Source organism: Neodiprion lecontei, chromosome 2, assembly GCF_021901455.1.
Source record: "Neodiprion lecontei isolate iyNeoLeco1 chromosome 2, iyNeoLeco1.1, whole genome shotgun sequence".
Lineage (NCBI taxonomy): Eukaryota > Metazoa > Arthropoda > Insecta > Hymenoptera > Diprionidae > Neodiprion > Neodiprion lecontei.
In genome coordinates, this window is record NC_060261.1 from 20,194,106 (window position 1) to 20,213,326 (window position 19,221).

The 19,221-nt window shown below is 41.0% G+C and overlaps 2 protein-coding genes across 2 annotated transcripts in view; both read right to left on the reverse strand.

Moving 5' to 3' along the window:
* Nucleotides 1-19,221, reverse strand: part of LOC107225548 (sodium-dependent neutral amino acid transporter B(0)AT3) — a 511,620-nt gene that overhangs the window by 431,425 nt on the left and 60,974 nt on the right. The window lies entirely within an intron of this gene.
* LOC107227831 lies at nt 14,876-17,239 on the reverse strand. The gene is made up of 5 exons (XM_015669094.1): nt 17,077-17,239; nt 16,638-16,949; nt 16,408-16,512; nt 15,902-16,086; nt 14,876-15,802 (listed from the first exon to the last, which is right to left on the reverse strand). The coding sequence occupies exons 1-5, from the start codon at nt 17,237-17,239 to the stop codon at nt 14,876-14,878; spliced, it is 1,692 nt and encodes a 563-aa protein (XP_015524580.1).

Consider the following 19,221-nt stretch of genomic DNA (forward strand, 5'->3'; position numbering starts at 1 on the left):
GTCGATTTGTTTTTGCAGCACGCTGAATTTTCGTCTAAAGGTTTTTAAAGTTACAGCATTGTTCGGCGCTGCGGGATCTGCGACGTTGCACAGTCTCTTGTTCCGTATATCGTAATGCCTGTCCGCTGTTATTTGAAACCCGACACCCGGAGGACCGCGAGTGCTCGCGGTCGTGTTTTTATTCATCTGACGTCCAAACACGTCGACGCTTATCTCGGTAATGAATGCAAAAATGACGGGAGCTGCTTAATAAATGATTCCTGCTTCGCGTAGCTCTTCGATAATGGAGATTATTTCGTTATTGTGACTCGGATTTCCCGCTGCCTGAGATGCCAGGAGTAAACAAAGACGCTCCACCAACTCGTTTGGATCATCCCAGAAGACGTATTTCGTTTCAACACCTTGTTGAGTGATCATAGCTTGCGGAAGTAGACCTTTACCCTTTCGGCGAGGTGATGGGCAATAATCCATTAATTCGGCAATGACATTTCTGAATTTGTAACTGTTATTGTTTCGAACAGCTCTATCGGATGAGTAATACTTCTTATGCGCGTTCGTTGCGAGGATTATGTTTTTAAAATTTTCCCGATCTCCGGCGCTCACAGAAGAACCGTCGGGCTTCTTTTTGAACAAAAGTTCCAGCAAACCCTTCGTTTTCGGGTAACGCGTGTCGCCAATACGAACGTAGTCACTCTTAGAAGATATCAACGAATCACCAATCATTAGTCCGTTAGAGAGGTTGCGTACACCGTACACGTTGTCCAATTCGCCTTTTGTCTTCGCATCTCTCATCAGTGCAAAATACTCGTCCTCGATTTTCTCGACCGGTGTTTCTACGATTGTTTCATCCCCCGCCGAAGCAAAGGAATCGTCCATTTCCGAGACAGTTTCATTTTTCGTTTCATTTTTCATCTGCTTTATTTCTTCTTGAATTTTTTCCACCTCTTGTTTGACAGGTTTGGTATCTTTTGTAACATTCACCAGTTCTTGCAACGGAGTCACTACTGGTTTGAAAACGTCACTCAATTTCTGAGTCGTAGATTCCCTGCCCGACTTGAGCAATCTGTGTTTTCGACGGATCGCAGCACTTGCTTGAGCGATCCGATGTAGGACATCTTTTTGCTTGGAAATTTCAGATCTCTGCATGTTGACGCAACTGAGTCTGCAACGCTACTGCGTCTCTCGCTCGAAAACGCTAGATTTTATTCCTTTTCCAGGCTAACAAAAGAATCGAATCCCCTTCTGTATCGTCCTTCGTTGAGCTTACTGTCTTTGTCGATCACCAGAAACCCGTACTTCTCACCGTTCCAGCATGCCGCACACAAGTCTTTAAATTTTGTGTAAAACATATCGGTGTTTACATGGTCGTTGTATACGTGTCTCAGGTTCATATCGTCTTGTTTGAATAACACGAGTAAGTTTACGTTGTCGCGCACGAGATGTTTGGGAATACGCGCGTACGTCTGACAGAGATAGAAACAGTCAACGTCGTGATGTCTACCCATGCAAAAGTAGGCTCTAATATTGTCCTGCTTCTCGCACGCTACATCGTCAAATATGATTATTGAGTTGGGTCGTGCTTCTTCCGGTGAAATCACTTGCTCACGCTCGGTAAACGCAAAATACTCTGTACTCTCAACATGGTCCAGCAATTGCATCAACAATTGATATTCAGGTTGGTTGAGAGATTTCGAGTAGATGTAGATATTTCCAAATCTGAGTCCATTGGGATGGGTTATAAGTGTGAGCAACGCATTAGTTTTACCACAATTCGACGGTCCACAGAATATCGCACGTACACTGTTCGGGAGTAATTCACCGTGCCGTTTGTGCTTTTCAACATTTTGCTCCGAAAGTTTGTCAAAATTCATCACGGGAAGCTTGGTAGGTTGTTTCTCAAACCGCATCTCGGACATGACTGATCGGATTTGCTATAAATACCCCGTTTTAAAGCACTTTTCTTCAGTCAACGCACGAACATGATCGCGTACAGAGGTAAACGAAGCAGCAGCAGGCGGCAACATCGTGGCAAGGGTCTGGTGAATAGAATCATCAACAAACTTCCGATCGCGTTGCATGTTCCCGGTTACCAATACTGCGGTCCTGGTACGAAGTTGACGAAAAGACTCGCGAGAGGCGATACCGGTATCAATCCTCTCGATGCAGCGTGTAAGGAACACGATATAGCGTATTCGAAAAATCGTGAGAACCTTGAGGTTAGAAACGAGGCTGATAGGGTGTTGGCTGAGAAAGCTTGGAAACGGGTTCTCGCAAAGGACGCAAATTTGGGTGAGAAGGCAGCCGCTTGGGCAGTAGCTAATACAATGAAAGTAAAATCAAAACTCGGAATGGGGATGCGAAAGTCAAAAAATGTGACCTTGAGAAAAATTGTAAATGCTGCAAAACGTTCTATGGTTCCAAGCAACGATGCAAAAGTAGCTATCGAATCTGCGCTGAAGGGAGCTGAGAACGCCGTTAAAAAAGCGGGTGGTAAATGTAAAGTGCGAACACCTCGCGTCCTACCGGTACCTTCGAAAGTCGGTGGTTTTCTACCGTTTCTGATTCCTATTTTTGCCGGTCTCAGCGCTACGGGTGCGTTAGCCGGTGGTGCGGCAGGTATAGCAAAAGCTGTGAACGATGCGAGCGCGGCTAAACGAGAATTGGAGGAAAGCAAACGACACAACAAAACTATGGAAGCTATCGCGTTGGGCAAAGGGCTTCATATGAAACCGTACAAAACAGGTCTTGGTCTCCAACTTTCAAAAAACTAGATGCGATGCTACCACGTCGAGCGTTGACTGATTGGGACTTGTTGAAATATGCAAAAATCTTGAGGGTTCCGCATTTCCGCGGTGTTTTCATGCGAAACGAAATGCTCGAAAACGGTCCACGAAAAAACGAGTCAGCTATAATCAAACTTGACGACAAAGACGGTCCGGGAACACACTGGGTTGCGTACAAGAAACGCGACAATAATATCGATTACTTTGACAGTTTCGGCAACCTTCAACCACCCTCAGACCTCATGAAATACCTCGGCGTTGGTAGCGTCAAATACAATCAAGAGAGGTACCAGGATTATGATACATTTGAATGCGGACACTTGTGTCTGAAATTTCTAAGTGGTGAGCTATATAAACATGGTGCGTGATTCGTCAAAGTCAGTCTACCACTCGCAGTCATGGATGATTCGTTAACGTAACATCGGCGTACTGCTTGATCGTTCACGATCGTATTGTCGAATACAACCCGCTCAGTGGTGGGGTGAAAAAGTTGGTATAAAAGCTGACCCGTTCCCACTATCTCGCACAGTTCAAAGATGGAGCTCATCGTTGACATACAAGGCTTTCGTAGACCTTTCAACAACACCTTCACATTAAAAGAATTGGCTATAATTTCAATCTACTCGGAAGCATCTTCATCAGTGTTTATCTTCAAGCCACCTTACAAATGGAATTTACTGGACGTCATATACAAAAGCCAAAATTCTTGGCTAGAACGCGATTTTCACGGCTGACGTTGGAGCTGTGGAACCATACCTTTTGAGGAAGTTGAGCGGACCATTCAAGACAGGCTGTGCAAAGCTCAAACCGTGTACGTAAAAGGAGAAGAAAAACGAGATTGGTTGCTCAAAATCGTTCCGAAAGTTCGAATCATCGATATGTTGGACTTTGACTGCCCGTCGCTTGAAACCCTGCAAAAAACTTCAGCTGTGTCTCTGAGATGCGACCTTCACACAATACCCAACGCAATCTGTGCAGCACGAAACGTTTGCATACTTCAGAATTGGCTACAAAATCATCGTACTGTCCGTATGGCGAGGCTGTACGATTTGTGTTACTGCGCAGAAGCGTCTACAAGAACGGTCCCGCATTCCTGGCGAATATATCACCCTGGTCATGATACTGTTGAATAGAATTATTGTACTATTTTTGTGAAGTAATTTTCAACCGTACTCTAAAAATTGTACTCAATAAAACTGTTTTTTTTAAAGAATATTCACGAAATAATTTTATACCTTCACCTTAGCTCTTAAGAGAGAATTTTTTTCAATACGAAGCTTATGTAAGATTCGACCTTGCTCTCCATCCTTGACCGAGCTGTACTCGAACCGAGTTATGTTTTGCATTCCTAGAGCGATAGTAACCCGACACCGCAGATCCTTGGCTCTGTACCGCGGCTATCGGCCGACCTTGCACTCCGGTCTGAACCCGTCCAAATACTCACCGCAGAGTTCACATTACATGACGCAGCTCGAAACCCTCCGTCGTTGCTTAGTGGTGTTCGGAGTAGCATTTTCTTAGGTTTTGAGACTTAATTCTAGATACAATTACAAGGTACGTAGGATTAAAGGTATACAAGATGGATAAATGAAAAAATATTCATAATTTAAATCTTTTTTTTTTTGTTTATTGAACGTGAGACTTACACAGAACATTGGATATTCGAATATTATACGTATACAAATTCAAGTTGACGTACGGTCCGCCAAGATAGCGTAGATGCAACCGAATCTCCTTACTGGCTGTCGTCACCTTCTGGAACAAATCTTCATTTTCGTGGAGGGCCTTGGTCAGTCGGTTGGGCAGAAAAATCGTGAAAGCGTCATCCAAGTCCAGAACGATTTTGTCTCCAAATTTCGTTTTAACCCGACGAACGCCACTGACCCGGTATTCGAAGTAGACTTCGAGGTCCGAGAGCTTTTTCAACGGCAGAAATGTCTCCAGGCGAGCGACTTCGATCAATTTTGAAAAGTCCATGATCGTTACGGTCCAGTTGTAGGTGCTCGAAATCTCTTGTGAGTTGATTGAGGTCGGATCTGATTTTCAGCAGATGTTTTACTTCTCCAATATTCTTGAGGAGCAGTTCTAGTCGTTTCTTCAACTCACGTTGTTCCAGAGCACTTCTCATTTGCAAGAACAGCTTCAGACTAGCGATGAAGTTTTCACTTTTCGCTTATATAACGTTCCCCCACCACATAATTTGATGGAGGGTAAGGAATGTCACGGGGCTGATATCAAAGTTTGTGTATGCGCGCGCACCTTTTGGCATTCCAAGAGCGATAGTAACCCGACACCGCAGATCCATGGCTCTGAATGTACCGCGACTATCGGTCGACCTTGGATATCAAACCGACATCCGAGTAAGTGAAAAACAATTCTCGAAACCATTAATTTTGGAATGTCACGTGGTTGATAAGGTGGGAAAGGAATGTGAGGTGTTTGATATCAAACCGACATCCGAATAAGTGAAACACGATTCTCGGAACCATTAATTTTGGAATGTCACGTGGTTGATAAGGTGGTTAGACAAAACAATGCGTTCGACAAGTTTCGACTTGACGGCGAGCGGCATGCGGTCAAACGATTTCGGTGCGACGTTGAATTTGAGACAAACAATTCTCGGAACCATTAATTTTGGAATGTCACGTGGTTGATAACGTGGGAAAGGAATGTGAGGTGGTTGATGTTACACGTCAGCAGTCCTACCGTGGGAAAGGAATTCGGAGTGGTTTATGTTACACATCAGCAGTCCTATCGTGGGAGAAGAATGCGGGACGGTAAAAAAGTTCTCGCCCCCGCCGCGCCCTCTACCGTTGGCAGGCGAGCACTACAGACCTTCGGTCAGTAAGATTGTCGGTAAAACAGCACGATTTTGACCCTCGATCGATACAACTGTCGGTAAGGTTGCACGAGGTCGGTAAGATTGTCGGTAAAACAGCATGATTCTGACCCTCGATCGATACAACTGTCGGTAAGGTTGCACGGTTTTGACCTTCGGTACGGCAGACTGTGAAGTCATCGCGGAAAAGGGTTTGAGTCTGGGCTGCGCGGATCCGGCTCGGTCGGTAAGTGTCGGTAACAGGAATCCGCGTGTAGAACCGGCCTTGCTGTACTACTGAACATCTCGACGTTTTCGGCTTCCGTATATGGAAAAATTATATTTGTCATCTTTCAGACACCGTAGTTCTTTTTGATTATGATTTAAATTTACATTTTAGGAATGATATAATAAAATTACAGTCTTTAGTTCACAACCAACTGTCATCTCCGCGATATCACAATTTGTTTCGTTATGCGTGGCATAAAAGCGGGTTCATTGCAAAGAAACCTGATGAATTTGATAACCCCGTCGATTTTGCATTTGGACAGTCATCTCATCCGAATTGTGAAATCGAAGGTTGCACGAATGTCGCAGTAATCAGATGTTCTTGGTGTAAAAAATCACTTCGCCTACAGCATTGTTTTGATGAATATCATTATTGTACCGAGTATCATCCACAAAGCGATTTATAGATAAACTTGGAACTTGTTTTTGTTTAAAGGGTGTGGCCACGGTAGAGGAGGTAGAATCATGTGCATATTCAACAATTTTGTATTATATAAAAACGTAATTTATTTACAAACCTATTTACAGGTGTATTTAGTGTATGAATCAAAGTAACAAAAAAAAATTTTTTTATTCATTTTTCCAATGCAAAATGGCTAATAATCACTACTTGTTTTTTGTTTATCTTTTTTCCAGCCCTTACGCCTCAAATATCTGTGCCATAGAATCAATTCAAGTAATGATATGACTTGTTTACATATGACACACATCGAATTTTCCAGTAGTTGACAGTCTGCTTGAAATGAAAAATATTTACGTTTCTTGAAAAAAAATGATTAAACAGTAAAATGATAAGAGAGCGATGCCAGAATGAAGGCGAGCCTCAAACAATGTTATTCAATGATTCAAGGCTAAATACTAGACATAATCCGCAATATTGGGAAAAAAGTCGATAAGAATTCAGTTTTCGGGAAAAAATCGAAAGCACGTATTTTGTATTCTTGCATGCTCTTCACAGTGCTGTTGGATTCATTGGGCTCTGATGAACATCTTGTTTCTAATGTAAAAATCAACTTTGTATATACAAGTTAACCCCTAAAATAAAGAGTTCTTGAGAATATTCGAAGTGTGTTCTCCATCACTTTTGACAAGGTATTTATTACTATCATTATTTGTTATCAAAATCCCCTCCTTGTATGCAAAACAGAAAAATCATCTTGGGAGGTGGTCAACTTTGGAGGGGTGTTTCACCCCTTTAAAATGAGTTTGGGCCGATAAAAAAAAAAACGTATGTCATCGATTTTGACCCTATATAACATACCAGAGTTTCATCGAAATCGGAGGAGGACATCTGAAAACGTTTCCTTGTAAGAAAAAGAATCGGCAAACGAATTTCGAGCACATATTCGACAACGCAAATCAACATGGCTTTCAGCTGCTGGGCAAGCCTTTACTGTATTAATCTTGAAATTTAATCGCAAGAATATCAGCAGCTCTTACCACCCCGCATCTAGCGTACGAAAGCGACAACCCCTTCACGATTTTTCAAAGGCCCCATTGGCCCTAGGGGTATAAGTATGGTTAATCCGCCCCGGAAGATATTCAAACGACACTTAGAAGGAGTCACAGGTACTAATAAAATAATAAGATCCTGAAAGTTTCAGATCCTTAACTCGACTGGTTTTTGAGAAAAATTAAGATAAGCAAAAAAATAGAAAAAATTTTTTTTTCTCAGGATTGACTAAACTGATTCATCTGAATCTTTAATATGTCTTGTGTACTGATAATAGCTGCTAGAAAAAAAATTAAAAACCTTATAGCTTGACAAGATCCTTAAAAAAAATTGTTTTGTTTGTAATTACAAATTTTAACCATGATACAATTTTGGCACAGTTATGAAACTGTTACTTTTTCAAACCTTATCCAATTACCTACAACACTATGATATTTCAAAATTTTTGAAAATGGTATGCCATAGTAGAAAAAAATAAAAACCACTTCTCGGCCAAAATAATGAATTTATTTTTATGTTTTGAGCTTTTACTTTGTTATTTTAACGCCTATTCATAGAATTAATTATTTCATACTCTAAACAATATCAATTATTTCTTTGCCAAAGTCAAAAATCACAACAGTTAAATATTAATAATCAGTAAGTAATCTTAACAAATATTTCTAGGAACAACTTTTCATTATAAATTTCGATTATTTGTATATTTTTACCAACCTGAAACATGAATATAATTAACAATCATCAATGTTGAGTTATTCAAGCGTCAGTGTCTCTCATTGTTGATAGCAAGTTCCGCAACTCAATTACGTTTTCCATTGCAAGTCCGTCAAGACATGAAGTTTCTCATCTGACACATGATAATTGTCAATTTTGTCTAGTAATGTAGAATCACATCCAACAGCGAAGTTTTTCATCATATTATTTATTTCTGAAGATAAAATTGTTGTCCAATTAGAATAAAATTTTATTCTCAATAAAAATGTTTATTTATTGCATAACTCCAACAGCATCGATTTCCATCTGGAATGTTAACTCGCCGTTTAATGAATGATTGCATGCGAGCGTATTAAGGAATCATTGTTGAATCATCAGTACCATGACAAAGATAACAGCACTTAGGAGTTGAAATAGTTCTTTTGATTGGCACTTCAATATACTTTGCACTGTTGTCTGTAGATGTGACGTTCGCTCTCAAAGACGGATCATCCAAACTTGATTGAGATAATGTTATCTGTGACAAGATGGACTCTGTTTTTTCGAATATTTCACTAACAGCAGATTTTGATTTATCTACAAAACTCTGTCCACTCTCAACAGAATCAATTTTCCTTTTTTTATACAACTTCAATCGACAATTACCACAGACAATATCTCCAGTGGAAAAATCAAAATGAAACGTGATAGAAAACTCATAAATGTCTTGATCTGTTAATAAGCGTGTAGGAGTGCCAGAAGCTATTTTTTAACAATTCAGAGCAAATGCAACTGTTTGCTAGTTGTTGCTAGCTTTTTTGGCCGAGCCGCTTGGAAGGTGTGATCACTCTGAAGTCAAGGATGAGATTTGAAGTTGTTTATAATATACCTTATTTATTCATTTAATTTACAGATGTACAAGTTATTTCATGTTTGGTTTCCACGTGATGGAAGGGGTTGTCGTGGTCCTATGGTATCGCGGTGAAGGCTGAAGTGAAGAGGAGGAGCGACTGATAGGTGTGGTGCTTGGTGGCGGCGTGTAGTGCCTCTCCGGTGAACTAGGCGGCGCAGGAGGACGGCGATTCTCAGGTCTGGTCATTGGTTGTGACGGTTCCCACTCACTATCCGACTGTGTTGTCTGAGTCGCTACCGTAGTGTAAGTGGGTGGTGACGCCACGAACGGAGACAAAGCCGCTGGGATGGTGCGGTTGAATCTCGGTGAAGTTATTCTGGCTCGTCGGACGTCCCAGAGAGAGAGCAGTATGCTGGGTGGCCTGGTCAGAGGCCTTGAAGACAAGTCCAAGGGGTGTAGTACCCAAGGAGATGGAGGATTATAGGAGCCTGTCCCTTTGGTTGAGCTAGCTGGTACCAGAGTGGATGATCCCGTGATGCAGTAATCCAAAAAAACATGCGTGCTGTCGAGCTAAAGTAGCGTCCAATGTGTAGGAGGTGCAACGTGATGGTAAACCTTGTGTGCAGTTTTGGCTCAATGTCGGTGAGACCGAAGTTGTCCTGACGATGGGTGGTATCGTTGGTCTCATATCGCAGCCGCGGCTTCACTTTGACAGCGGGAAACCACGCGAGCCGATTGCGGGACGCGCGTGGCTGTGTGGGTGGCGTTAGCGGCGCGCGTGACGTTGTGGGAACTGTCTGCTGTGGCGCGCGACTGGAAAGTGGTTGACGCTTGGGCGCATGAGTTTGCGTGTTTATTGGTTTTCACAAGGTGGTTGTGAACAGTAACATTTTTCATTTACTTTCTTAGATTGAGACATCTTATTGCATTGACGTTTCAAAATTTTTGAAAAGTTGAATTTCTTGCAAACATTTCTCAGTAATAACTCAAAATCGATAATTGTTAATTATATCTATGTTACAAGTTAGTAAAAATATATAAATAATCGAATTTTATAATTGAAAGTAGTTCCTAGAAATATTTGTTAAAATTATTTACTGATTATTGATATTTATCTGTTGTAATTTTTGACTTTGGTAAAAAAATTACTGTTATTGTTTTGAGTATGAAATAATTAATTCTATGAATAGGCGCTAAAATAACAAAGTTAAAGCTCAAAACATATAAATAAATTCATCATATTGGCCGAGAAGTGGATTTTATTTTTTTCTACTGTGGCATACCATTTTTAAAAATTTTGAAATATCATGGTGTTGTAGGTGAATGGATAAGGTTCGAAAAAATAATAGTTTCATAATTGTACCAAAATTGTATCATGGTTAAAACTTCAAATTAAAAACGAAACAATTTTTTTTTTAAGGATCTTATCAAGCTATACAGATTTTAATTTTATTTCTTGACGCCAAAAACACTCGGCTTTCCCAACAAATTTTTCACCCGTAAGTGGCCTACCACCACTACGCAAATTTTGGTAGATTTTCCAGACCTGTATGTAAGACCATGGTTACCACCGAACTCGGTAACAACCGTCTGGTTCTAACCTAGACTCGTCCCGATAACGGTATCGATCGTTATCGCATAGATTGAAAGTACTCATAGATATATGCTAGCAACATACTTATATCTACGTAAGCCTTAAACTCACGGGTCCGGCCTTCCGCTAATATCAAGCCTCACCTACCTACTGAACTTGTAGTATGTCCGATTGACTAATCTGTATATTCTTCATACCGTCCCACTATATATTATTACCGACCATCCGCCGTTTTTTGACTATTTACAATCGTATAACCCGTATAGTTCTCATACAGTTTGTTTATATATATGAGCAAGTCCCTCAATTCTAGTCGTCGTATCCGGCTTCACCCCCTTAGATCTTCTCGCAATTTTTTGATCTTAAATTCCTGTGTTACGTCCGTGCCGGTAATCGTGACTGCGCCCTCTCCGCACCACTATTTACTGACGTGCAATTACCATAACAGCGTCATACACAGTGTTTTGAAATGGCTTTGTGATGGTATGGCTATGTATACATGGACTGTATGGCTGATGGTGTGAGTGACATCGTGGATGACGAATGGAGGGAAAAAATGACGTTGAACGAATGTGTCGAATGTCAATGTCTTTATTTCACTTAATAGTCACAGATGAGGTTACAGTTGTTTGATGTGGGATTGAGTGATTTAATGTTGTATGAGTTGCACAAATGATGAGAAGCCCAGTACGATTATATGAATGCGTGCTGCGGCTGAGTATGATTTGCCACTGAGGAAAACCGTTATGCTCGTGGTGTGGCTTGCGTACACGAGATGAGAATGAGTGGTGGTGATGATGCACTGAACTTATGCAAATTATTGCTCGTGCAATAATTGCTACAATTAATGCTACAACGATGTGAGTGGTTCCTACACTGAATTTATGATTGTTGCATTAATAATGAGTGCACAAATAGGAATAATGTCAAATGCCCATGCCAAACACACGAGGCCCGGCTCGCGCTTCCCAGCGAGTCCCGGGAGGTGCTGCCCTCGCGCAAGTCCTTGAAGAGCAAAGCCGTCGCGCGGCAATCAACGACGATTCGATCAATTTTGAACAAAAAGTCATACCATAAGTTCTCAGATCTACATCGATCCACACAGTTATCATCATAAGTGTACAACACTACTAAGTAGTATATATAACATGTATATTCACATTTGAACTGCATATTTTTTTCAACACTTGACTTTACACAGGATGCGTAATCTCAGATTCGGATAAGTAAACGTTTGCAGCAGATTCTAGTCAATAAGACAAAAAGGTAATCCTGAATTCTGAAAATTGCAGAGCGTGAGACAAGAAGTTCGTTATCATTCCTTAACATCCTCTATTCCTCAGACAAAACGTCCTGTCGGCACTAACCGATTGGCCCTCACAGACCAATCGTCTTGTGCTGACTTACCTAAGAGCCTAGGTCATCAATGAAGAGCTCCTTCTCAAACTCCTCCTGCTTCCATCTTTTTAAGAAATTTTAAGAACCAGAGAGCAGAATACAATTTAACTTTGAAGAGTAAAGAACGTAAATTAACATCCAATAATCACCTACCAAATTAGAATAATAAACCAAGTAAACTAAATCAAACTCTTAGATTCATCAATACCGGACTCAAGTATTGCTATTTGAACCGTAATTAAACAACCTTACGAGCGAATAAGGCATTGTTGAAACCTAACGCTGAGAATAGATCAAGAAGAACTTGTTATTTGTTAATTAATGCCGTTTTTAAATTAAAGTGTTTGTGTGAAGAGAATTATTTCAATTACGCATAATGATAGTTATCACAGCCCAAAATAAGCGGAGAGCTGTACCAGAAACCTGAACGAATCAAATACTAGAGTTCGCACACATTGAAATGGAAAGGTTTGGGAACATAAATTTAATCAGAATCAAGCAGGAAATATAAGATCGTTTGTTGACGTTCTTCCCAAAAACAGTATCCCAAATTTTTTCAGATTTTTTCCACTTTTGTTTTATGAGTTAGTGTACAGAGTATTCTATAGAGTTTTTCAATTCTTGTTTTTCTTACGGGGTGGATGATAGTGATCACGATGAGCGACTGTCGATGACCACATCCACACCCAGCCGTGATGTTATGACGGCCTATTTCGGGTTTGTAACCCGTTGACTACTCGCACGTACGAAGAATCAGAGGAAATGAGAGGAAGTTGTATTGAGAAGATGAATGTTTGCGTGTACAATAGATTGATTCTCAGAGACATGGAGAGTGCAACGAGAGGACAGCAAAAAGGCAGAGGCAAAATTCTGCTGACGTGTTATGGGAACTGAGACAGTGAGGTGATAAAAAGTGGATACGGGGTATAAGATTGTTGTAGGAGTGTGGGAAAAGAATCTAAAGTCTGGAGAACGTAACATTTTATTCATTTTTTTTCACAATAAAATTTTTTTTTTTTAAATAAGTTTTTCGTATGAAAAATGCTCAACTTTGCGAGATTTTTTTTTTGCGTTTATACTTGCGAAAAACTCTGAATATTAAACTCAAAGTCTGAAAAGCTGTTTTTTTGCCATTGTTACGTTTTGGGAAGAACGTCGTGAGAAGTCTTTGATTTACTGCGTGATTTTCGGCTCAAGCTGGCACAAACCTTATGATGTTCAGATTCACGAGCTTCGATGATCTGCTCCTACATATTTCTCATTCAGCTTGCCTCAATCTGAAATTATGTTGTGGGTCGTACCAACTATCACTATGCATTATTGAAATAACTATTTGTACACAACACTTTAATTTAAATACACATTTTGTTCTGATTGATTTGGAGATTTGATTTCACAATGATGTTCTTTACTTATTTACAATTAGTTATACTAAAATTCGGAGGTTTTAAATATAGTGTTCAGTGATTTAGAATGATCTGTTCTTGACCTCGAAGAGTTCTGAATTGTCTGGAGTCTGGTTTGGTTCTTTGTGATCTGGATCTTGAATTAGTTCTTAATGGTCTGAAATCATAATTTGTTCTGCGTTCTTTGATGTTCAATTTAATTTTGTATTTTCTGGCGTCTAAAGATAATTCTATGTTGCATCAGTTTCATTTCAAAGATGGAAGTTTTGGAAAGACTTCTGATTTGTCTTAAGCTAGGTCAGTGCAAGACGATCGGGCTTGGAAAGGCGAATCGGTGCAGTGCTGACAAGATACTTGCAACAATGCTTTTCTGAGTTCTGAGAATGATACCTTACGAACAGTTTATCTTTTCTTTTCTTACATTTCTTGCTTTCGGTCAGTGAGGTTTATGAACCTGAGTTGTGAATTTCGATTGTAGACCCTGCGGTCTGTATGTGTGAGTGGAAATTGAAAATGTAAAGATGAAAAATGATAATTATTATATATATACATATATACTGCATAGCGTTATGCGGATGTGAACTTGGTTGCGAAATAACGGACGGTATATTGCATGCAAATTGTTGATGCAAAACCATTGTACACTAAGATCGTAACGGAATCGCGATCAATATGGATCTTAAGTCTATAGTATGTGCATGTGAGCTCTCTTAGATAGATAGATAGATAGATAGTTTATTGCTCATAGAGAGGACACTAGGTCTCTCATAGCAAGAGGGGTACAACTGGTATACTTTTTCGTATGGTTATTTATATTACATGATTTAACAAATTTATTCATTTAACGAAAAGGCTCGAAGTGCGAGGGCATTTTTCACGTATTTAAAAATTATGAGCGTTCTTACATCTTGCGAACTTAGCAGTGATTGTAGCGCTAGGTTTCACTCGCCGTCGAGGAGTAATTGTCCGAGATAGTACGACCTGAACACGCTGTACAGAGGGCGATCGCAGATAAAATGAATCAGGGTTTCTTCCTTTCGCATGTTACAGTTCATACATATTTGGTGCGGGTCTAACTTTCCGGCGCATCTCTCGTACGCGATCCTAGAATTGTACTGGTTTGCCAGGCGCAGTTGGGCGATAATTCTTTTTGCCGGTAGGCTTAACTTTAGAGTCAAGCATTTCGCAGGTGCTAGCTCAAGATTCTTCGGGATTTTCAGCTGACACGCATTAGATTCAAGCGCTCTTGGAAGGTCCGCCCCTCTCAGAATTTCTCCGTATCTCTGGAAGACCTCGGTAGGTCTGTTCGCCCAGGCTTGTGGGTCACGCGTTCCCCACAAGTCTAGACACTTCGTTTCACTTGAGAACTCCCTGAATTGGGAGGCCCAATTCAGTTCGTACGGTCCGTTTACACGTTCGGCCAGGCTTATCAGTCTTAACATACATAACTTTGGCAAGATATTTTCTGATATTTCGAGTATTTTCATAAACCAATTCCATATCCTAATCATTGCACAGTACGCTATTTGCATCGTACCCATCTCCAACCTCAGTGCCCAGTTCGGGGTGTTACTCGGTAGGTACAGTAGCTATTTGAAAAACCCTGTTTGCGCTTTCTCGATTTGATCTAGATATCTTAGACCCCAAACTGGCACCCCGTGCAATAGAGTAGAAGAGATCAAACTGTCGTACAAGTGTTTAAACGATTTCCAGTAGTCACTTTTTGCTCTTGCTAGGATTGCGAAAGCCGCTCCGGATGAAATTTTGGCTTTGTTTATGGCGTTCACTGCTCCGAGTTGTCCGAGCGACGAGCTCGATAGCGGGATTCCCAGGTAGTTGTACGTAGTTACAGTCTCGATGTTCTTATCCATATGTCGCGTATACTTAGGATCTAATGCCTTCGGATAGCCCCCATTTTTAAATATTATTATACTGGTTTTAATCAAATTTACCGTGAGCCCATTTTCTGCGCAATACTCTCCTAGCACCCTGAGCTTTTTCGCTAAGTCTGTCTGACTCTGGGCTAGTATAACCGTATCGTCGGTATACAGCAGCATCACGATATTGTGGATTCCCTCGATGTTGAGTCCCTCTAGACCCCTTTGTCTGAAGAAATCCTCGAAGTCGGCTATGTATAGAAGGAATAGCAGAGGAATGAGAGACTCACCTTGGAGGACTCCTTCCGTAACTGCAAATTCGTTTGAAAAAGCATTTCGACTCCTCACCTGTATTGTCGCTTGGTCGTAAAGAGATTTGATTATTTTTGTCATCTTAGTGCTAATTCTGAGTCTGTACAGTTTCGCCCATAGTTTCTCTTGCGTTATCGAATCAAAGGCTCTCTTGAAATCCACAAAAATCGCGTAGACCTCTCTTTTTCCCAGTCGCAGTTGTAGCTGGATCGCTAAAATTAGTGTGAACATGCACTCCGTGCCACCGCGGCCCTTCCTAAAGCCCATCTGCGCTTCCGGAAGAAGTCCTCTCGTCTCTACGTATTGTTCTAATCTTTCTTTCAGTATCTGTGTGAAAATATTTGTTACATTGTTTACCAGTGCTATTCCGCGATAATTTGACGGGTCGTCTTTGTCCTCTTTCTTGAAAATCATTGTGAGCAATACCTTTGCCCACCTGCTTGGGACACTCTCTCGCTCTAAAACAAGATTACAGAGTTTCAAGAGGTACAGGCGTTCGTTAATCGGCAGTAACTTATAGAATTCAGTGATAATTTGGTCCGGCCCAGCGACTTTTCCATTCATGCACTTTTCAAGCGTCTTTTGCGATTCCGGTAACGTAATTTGCTCATCTAACATTTGGATGTAAATACCTTCAGGTTCAGAAAGTAAAGGGGTCGCGTCCGTTGCTCTGGGAGTGCATACGTTTTCGTAAAATTCATTCCATCTGTCAACCGGGAGAGTCGCTTCGTTTTTATTGTTCACTTTAAATTTTCTAACAGCCTTTCAAAAATCTTGAGGTCGTTTGAGGCCTGCAAAGCTTTCTCTAATGGTGTCGTTATATATTTTTTTTTTTCTCGCGACTGATGCTCTAAATTTTTTCTTCGCCTCTACATATATAAGCCTTTTTTGTGCATTTGCGTGGTCTTGGACACAGTCTGCTGTGGCCTTACTCAACAGTGATTTGGTATCTTTACACTCGTCCTCGAACCAGGGCTTTCTGAAGGGCCTCAAAAACGGGTCCCTCGTGCTACCACACTTTTTGTCATTCCCGCAAACTGAGCAGATTGTTTCATGCTTTGTACTAAATTTTCGTATACTTGCTCCGCCGTTTCTGCCAGCGTGATTTCCGGTAATAAATTTGCTCGACTCATTTAGCTTTGGTATAGCTACAATAGCTCACTTGCCCATATTAATCTTGTCCCCCTGTTAGTGTCTCCAAGTTTACTGCCATAATTTTCCTCTATCTCAGCCCCAATTGCGCATAACTCTAATTTAACTGAAAGGTGGTCCAATAGGCCTGCTTCTGTTTCTATCTCAAAATCTTCAATTTCGCTAAGGCTGGATGCCTTTACAAAGACCAGGTCTATCACATTTCTTCCATTTTTACAGTAATAGGTAGGTCTCGCCGGGCGGTCACCCGGCGATCTGCCGTTTACTAGGACATATCCGTTAGTCTGCATAAATTCTGAGAGCGGCGGGCTCCTCGCATTCACTGTTTCATCACAATTTCTCAGCGTACCATACAAACAGGCATTAACAAAAATCTCCCCAGGGAGTGCGTCAGACTCACCCACTCTCGCTTTAAACTCACCTCCGATAATGACTGTCCCATCGCCTACCTTTTCCTCCACTTCCCCAACCGCGATTTGGAATAGTTTCTAAGATATGCTTAAACTCGAGCCCAGGGCGAAAGTATATAACTCTAACCGTGAGCACAGTTTCTCTCACTACCGTCCACGCAAACAGCCACCACGGACTCATGTCGATGACCTCGGTTTGCATTGTTTTCCTCACCAGCACTACTAGCCCACCCCTAGTGCACGTTCCAAAAAATTATGCCGCTGTCCCTGGACCTTCTGTGCAGTTTTTTGAAACTTGCGTTGAAGTCGAGGCGCTCGTGTTGGTTGCAGGATCCTCAGTTTCGCGGTTTGGTTTTTTTAGGCCTTTTTCCTTCTTATTCCAATGGTACACTGCTCAATCAATGATGAGCTTCTGATAGCTAATCTTGACGGTGCGCCCTTCAGATCTTCGCTGCTTGCTGAGATCTCTCAAATTCTTTGCGACTTGTCTCTCTTTGAACGTCAGGTCATGGTCGATGAAAACTTCTCTGCCCTTCAGCTTTTTCTTCTGAGTAAAAATTCCTTGTTTTATGTCCCAGCAATCTAATTTGATTCTAATCATATTCTTATTATTCCTGTTTGAGATTATTCTGGGTTTGAGCACTTTGTTTTGCACGTTGAACTCTTTCTGGAAGAACGAATCTACTTCCCCTTTAATATTATCCCGCTGAAATTCTTATCCTATAAGAATGACGTTATTCTTCCTCGTGTCTTTTTCTAGGGCTTCGATTTTACTGAGCAGCCTGCTGGATCTTTCCGCTGCCCCTGTGCTTTTTTGAGCTTTTTCAGAATCGCTCAATCTCTTTTCATTTCTTGTATGCTTTACGTCAAAGCCGCCACTTTTTCTGCGTATTTTTTTTCAATTGCCATGATCTGGTTTTGCAGCTTTTGAATTTTCTGAGTCGTTTCTTCTTTGCACATTCGCAGTTTTCGTTTGAGATCTTCGAAATTGCTTTCGTGCTTCTCGGCGACCGTGGCCAGCTGAACGGTCATGCTGTTGTATTGCTGCTTATTTTCCTCTCTCATATTGTTGCATTGCTGTTTATTTTCGTCTCGCATATTGTTGAATTCAGCAAGAAGCTTTTCCATGATATCTGGATTTTCTGCTTTACCAGTGTGTTGTGTAGAAGGGTCGCACTCTGCAGCTGAGGGTACTGTTCCTTCTGGTTGGGCAGCTGCGAAAATTTTCTTTGACGGCGTGTCGTTGGGGCTGGTGTCCGGCTCGATCTCTTCTCTTACTTCTCTTTTTCGCTTCGCGTTTTGGGGGTTTGGAGAGATAAATCGGCCTATTGATCCGCTGGAGCCAGATCTCTCACGTGCCGATTGACTTGCCGATTGAATGCTTTTCGGCGGCCAACCTCTGGTCGGTAAGGCCCCTCGTGTGGGAGTGCTGGACATATTGGTTTCTCTGTTATCAACTTGGGGTATTGATTTGAGTTCTTTAGCTTCCCCAGAGATGTCGCTGTCTGTCATTTAGGGTGCGCAGAGTTCCTCTTACGTCTCACCGCTTGACTCCTAACCTTAAAGGCAGCACTCGACAATTTGTTTCTCACTATTTCTTCGTACCTTGTTTATTCCAGTTATCTTCTAATATGCGGTCTGATCGCGCTTTCTTTCATGTGAGCTCTCTTACGGTAATTGCACGTCGGCAAGTTACGGTACAGAGGGGGTATCGCCGCAATTATCGGCTGGGACGTAACACCGTTGCCTAAATTCTTAGAACTTTGTCCATATTTTTCTCGAAAAGCTGGAAAACTTTCACGTCATCTCCGTCATTCTCGAGATGGATTCTCCATAAACACACGAGAAATGAATTGATGAAAAAAAATTTGAAGAAAAATTTTTATTCATTTTGTGCATTCAATTCTTTTTCCTATCTTTTCCTTTTTCACACAAGAAATGAATAAAAGAACATAAATTCAAGAAAATTTCGAATTAATTTAATATATTTTACGCTATAATGTAAAAAGTAGATTATTAGTAAAATTAGATTAAAAAACTTGAGTTATTGAAGATGATCGGCAAGTATACTCTGCTTTGATTGCGATTAAACCTGAATCAATGGAAATAAGTGCAAACAAGTACAGTCATTGAGAACCGTTTTTGATTGAGAAACTCGAGCATTCAAGTTCAGTAAAAAGATTA